Here is a 5,730-nt window from a genome sequence, read left to right on the forward strand (position 1 = left end):
GTCGAGTGGCGTCGGAGTGAGTGGTGCGGCGAATACACCGCTAGGAGAGGCGCCATGTTTGAGCGCAACGGTAAGGCAGCTCTTGAGTGAAAATCTGCCAACGGGACCACTAGCGTCAGTGACGCCATCTTATGATGAACAGTTGCCGGCACAATTGAGTGCAAATCTGCCGCCACAATTGAGTGGAAGTTTGCCGCCATATTTGAGTGGTAATGTGGCAATAGGGCAACGAGTCACACGGACAGACTGTACAACTGTAAGCTACTCGCCGCCATGTTGCGTGACGGCCACGGTGCAGCCAGAACGAGGTTATGTTCACGCACCACGGGAGCCACAACGCAGATTCGCTGTACCCACGCCATCACCCGGATCCTATGGAACAGCGGGTGTGGCCAATGAATAGCCGCCTCGCAGAGTGCCTGATCTTCCAGAGTTCGAAGGTCAGCCAGAGTAATGGCCAATATTCCAGTGTGCGTTCTTGGAGACGACGGCGGTGTATCAGTGTACAGCATTCAAAAATAACCAAAGGCTAGTGAAGGCGTTGAAGGGTGAAGCGAGTACGGCAGTCAAATCACTGCTTATTCATCCCAACAACGTACAGGCCGTAATGGAACAGCTTCACTTTTGATATCGACGTCCGGAGCAATTGATCCGCAGCCAACTGGAGAGCGTGCGGGAGCTACAGCCAATTCAGGAGCACAACATAGGCAGGATTGTATCGTTCGCCACGAGGGTGAGCAATCTTGCAGCGTTTCTGCAGTCAACCGACAGCGGCGACCAGCATATAGGAAATCCCACCCTGATGGAGGAGCTGATCGCCAAGTTGCCCCTAAGTAAGAGGTTGGACTGGGCCAGATACGCGGTCGATATGGAACCATATCCGACGATAGTGCACCTAAGTGAATGGCTAATCGAGCTCGCTAAGCTGGTATGCACCATTACGGACGTGTGCAGTAAAACCCCAAAGCGAAGGGTGTTACATGCAAACACGAATCTGGAGTTTCCGATGCATGGTGAGCATCAGGAAGACATGGAACAGAAGAGGTATAATGACCACCCCAGAGGTTGCCTCATGTGTGCAGGGCAACACGCCATCAAGGATTGCCAGGGCGCGATTGGAGTTCGCCAAGAAGCGGTGGATCTGTTTCGCGTGCCTTGGAACCGGGCACATGGTACGGTTCTGCAAGAGGAGTCGTAAGTGCAACGTCTACGGATGCCAGAGGAAGCATCACTACTTGCTGCATGACGAAGCCGATAGCCCCAGACGGTCACAACAGTCAGACGGTGACCACAGGAGGGAGCTACGAAGCAACCACAGACGGGAGCCACAAGAGGTCATCAGCCAACGCAAGCGGATGCCGCAGTCAGCGGATCCAACAGTGAGTAACATTTCCATGGCCCAAGCAACAAGCCTGAGAAGCGCTGGGCGCATGGAAAATGAGAATCAAAGCGGCCAGAAGACGCCGCATCGAAACCTTAGTTGTGTCGATTCGGATGGAGGCCACCTGGTGTTCTGAGCTCTGCCCGTGACGCTGTACGGGGAGAAGCAACAGGTGGACACCTACGCACTGCTCGTCGAGGGATCGTCTGTGACACTCATAGACGACGAGCTCGTCCGAAGCCTACACCTAAAGGGTGAGAGTCGACAACTAAACGTGCAGTGGTTTGGCGGTAAGTCCGCCAGAGAGCCTACGAAGAGGGTTAGCCTGCAGATCAGTGGAGCGGGCAAACCGAAGCGGCACGGTTTAAGTAACGTGTACGCAGTAAGCAACCTGAGTCTTCCGATGCAGAGTTTACGTCGGGAAGATGTCAAGACAGCAAGGGCGAGCGCACGCCTACCAGTGAAGCCGTACAACAATGCAGCGCCAAGGATCCTTATTGGACTGGATCACGCGCACCTAGGAATTCCCCTGCAGACCAGAAGCTTCGGCGCAGGAGGACCATACGCAGCAGCTACCAAATTAGGATGGGTAGTATATAGACCAGTGAGACGTCAAGCGAGTCCACTGACGGAGAGATCGGGCCTACTAGCCGTTACCCAGGATGACGCTCTGGAGAAGATGGTCAGCGATTATTTCGAAATAGAGAACTTCGGAGTGAAGCCAGCGCCACCGGTCGCAGCCAGCGACGATGAACGGGCCCTGGGCATCTTGGAGAGGACGACTAAACGGATAGGTCAACGATATCAGACTGGGCAGCTATGGAAGGATGACGAGACGAGACTGCCAGACAGTTACAACATGGCACTACGGCGACTCGTCAACATCGAACGGAAAATTAAGCGCGATGAGAACTTCGCGCAGGCCTACAATGCGATCATGGATGACTCACTTATGGTAACCGTGACAAGTCGTGGTACCTGCCGCACTTCGGGGTCGAAAACCCAAACAAGCCTGGGAAGATCCGTCTAGTTTTCGATGCAGCAGCCAAAGTGAACGGCGTATCCCTGAATTCAGCACTACTGAAAGGCCCCCAAAACTACAAGTCACTCCTGGCTGTCCTCTTCCACTTTGGGAAGGAGCCGTGGGAGTCTGTGTGGACATCAAGGAGATGTTCCACCAGGTATTGATGCAGCCACAAGAAAGATGCGCCCAGAGATTCTTGTGGAGGCACGGAGATGACCGCAAAGACCCGGAGATCTACGAGATGACAGTGATGACGTTTGGAGCAGCTTGTTCACCATGCTCAGCGCAGCACGTAAAGACTGTAAATGCTTCAAGGCACGTGCACACTGATCCCCGGGCGGTCCTGGCTATTAATGAGTACCACTGCGTGGACGATTACTTAGATAGCTTCGCAGACGAGGATAAAGCTATAGCCATCTCAAAACGAGTAAGAGAGATACACGCATGTGCCGGTTTTGATTTGTGTCGGTTTTCTTCCAGCTCGGCGAGATTGGTCAGAGCCTTAAATCCGTTAGGCACCAACGAGAACGTCGAGTGGACCGAATCCGAGCAGAAGGTATTGGTCATGTATTGGCACCCGGCTACAGATGACTTCAGATTCAGCGTCAAGTACCATCGGGTTCCCAGCAGCGTGATGACGGGGGAACGTGTCTCTACCAAGAGGGAGTTCCTCAGCTTGGTGATGTCCACGTTTGATCCGATTGGGTTCTTGAGCTGCTACATGGTAACCGCCAAGCTACTTATGCGAGAGATTTGGCAGAAAGGAGTCACATGGGATGAGCCATTGCCAGACGAGCTAGCCACGGCATTTGAGAGCTGGCGACAAGAGATGAGCTATGTGAAGAAGTTCCGATGTCCACGCTACTATTTTGGTACTGGACGAGTACGAGCACTCCAGCTGCACGCCTTCGTGGACTCCAGCCAGTCGGCGTTTGCTGCGACGGCGAATTGGCGGGCCACCTACGCAAACGACGACGTGCGGGTGCATTTCGTATGTGCCAAAACGAAATGTGCTCCGATGAGGACAATGTCAGTCCCGAGATTGGAACTACAGGCAGCCGTGCTGGGAACACGGCTGATGAACACTGTGAAACTGGAACACAGTGTAGAGATAAACAGATACGTACTCTGGACGGATTCTAAGACAGTGCTGCACTGGATAAGCAGCACCCACTGGCGGTATAAACAGTTTGTTGGAAACCGGGTGGCAGAAATCCTGGAGTCGACGGAAGTATCCCAATGGAGATGGGTACCAACTGCCGAGAACGTGGCAGATGATGCAACCAGGCCGCAACGCCATGTGGACCTCAGTCAAGGGTCACGATGGCTAAGCGGGCCGACGTTCCTGCGAGATCCAGAAGAGAATTGGCCAGAGAGCTCCTCTCGTGGTAGTGGCTGCACGAGAGCCACCGACGAGGAAGAGATGCCATGTGAGTTTGCGCTAGTGACTGCAAACGGATTTTTTATATCTTTCCAGAGGTTCTCAAACTACAACCGGCTGGTAAGGACCACGGCTTGGGTCCTTAAATTCGTCCGACGATGCCGCGGCCAGTATAGCGACCGTGAGAAGTATGGACTCACGGCAAACGAATGCGCCAACGCGGAGCGCATATTGATCCGGCAGGTGCAAAGTGAAGCGTTCTCCGGAGAAAAGAGGGACAAAGCTGGAAGGATCTCGAAAAAAGGCAGCCAACTGCGAGGGCTGTCCCCGTATTTCGACGACGAGGTAGTCATGCGTGTAAGGGGAAGGATCGACGCCGCCGCTTGCGTGCCATACAGCGCCCGGCGCCCCATTATACTGTCCCACAGACACACGCTGACGGTGATGGTAGTACACCACTACCACCAGAAGATGGGCCATCAGGACCACGATGCGACCATAGGCGAGATACGGAAGAAGTTCTGGATAACGAACTTACGGAGGCTGCTACGAAAGATGGTGGCTGACTGCTAGATCTGCAAGCTGCGGAGGGCACAGCCGATGCAGCCAATAATGGGTCCTTTGCCTGAGGACCGACTGGAAGCCAACGGATTGCCATTCAAGCACACGGGCTTGGATTATTTTGGACCGTTGCACGTGACGATTGGACGTCGCATCGAGAAGAGGTGGGTGGCACTGTTCACCTGCTTAACCACGAGGGCCATCCATTTGGAGATGGCCCATGATTTATCTACAGATTCCTGTATCATCGCTATGAGGAACTTCAAGAGCCGACGAGGACCGGTGGTCAAGATGAGGAGCGATAATGGGAAAAACTTCGTTGGAGCCAATCGAGAGGCCAGGAGATTCAACGAGGTTTTCGAGCCAGAGAAGATCCAGGGCGAGCTGTCGTCCAAAGGAATCGAGTGGATATTCAACTGCCCAGCGAACCCAGCTGAGGGTGGCGCCTGGGAAAGGATGGTCCAGTGCGTCAAGAAGGTGCTGGCACATACGATGAGGGAGCTGGCTCCCATGGAACATGTTCTGGAGAACCTGTTGATCGAGTCGGAGAACATAGTAAACTCTCGCCCACTAACGCATCTGCCAGTTACTGTGGACCAGGAGGCTCCACTGACTCCCAACGACTTGCTGAGAGGAGTACCCAATCTGCCGGATCTACCCGGAGACAATGGACAGCCGTTGGAGAGGTGCGCCACGAAGATGCAGTGGCGACTGGCCAGGATGATGCGAGACCGCTTCTGGAAGCGATGGGTGCACGAGTACCTGCCTACTCTTGTGCGCAGGGAGAAATGGTGCTCACATGTCGAGCCCCTGCGCCGAGGAGACTTAGTGTTCATCTGCGATCCGGCCATACCACGTCGAGAGTGGAAACGAGGAATCGTGGAGGAGGTGTTCACTGGAGTAGATGGAGTGCCCAGGCGAGCGGCGGTACGGACTGACGATCGAGCCAGGATGATTCGTCCCGCTTCGAAACCAGCTGTTCTGGATGTGGTGAATGCGGCTGCTTCACGGGGGCGGGGATGTCGCGGAACGGATAAGCTAACCCGCTAGAATATCGATAGTCAGTCAAGTTAGAATTACGCGCCACTAAGGCGAACCTTCGTTAAGTATGTATTCGGTATTTGAACTATGTTTGTAATTGGCCACACTGTTTATGGCCGAAAGCCAGCAGAGAAGGGAGGAGAAACTGCGGTATGTAAAAGGGAAATAGGTTGAGGTTAATTCTAAGTTTGTACTACTCCTCAACAGAATAAAACACCACCACTCATAAGCTCATTACCACACTTCAAGTACAAGTGTTGGATACGCTACAGGATCTGGTATTTCTTGTTTCGGTGGAGCAAAGGTGTTAGATGGCAACTCCCGGGATTTGGATCGGCGTCA

General features: G+C 53.7%; 1 protein-coding gene and 1 pseudogene across 2 annotated transcripts; both read left to right on the plus strand.

The window, feature by feature from the left end:
* Positions 1-453: 453 nt before the first annotated feature.
* On the plus strand, positions 454-4,135 carry LOC147644838 (uncharacterized). Its single transcript, XM_086840013.1, is given in 5 exon segments — positions 454-503; positions 658-1,044; positions 1,109-2,374; positions 2,469-3,974; positions 4,030-4,135. Coding segments are annotated over 5 exon segments (3,315 nt in total).
* On the plus strand, positions 3,934-5,636 carry LOC147644839 (uncharacterized; annotated as a pseudogene). The gene has a single exon (XR_015273251.1). The product of XR_015273251.1 is annotated as an uncharacterized LOC147644839 (transcript).
* The last annotated feature ends 94 nt before the right edge of the window (positions 5,637-5,730 follow it).

Source organism: Drosophila serrata, unplaced genomic scaffold (genome assembly GCF_035046125.1).
Source record: "Drosophila serrata isolate PLE 108 unplaced genomic scaffold, ASM3504612v1 contig_84, whole genome shotgun sequence".
Taxonomy (NCBI): Eukaryota; Metazoa; Arthropoda; class Insecta; order Diptera; family Drosophilidae; genus Drosophila; species Drosophila serrata.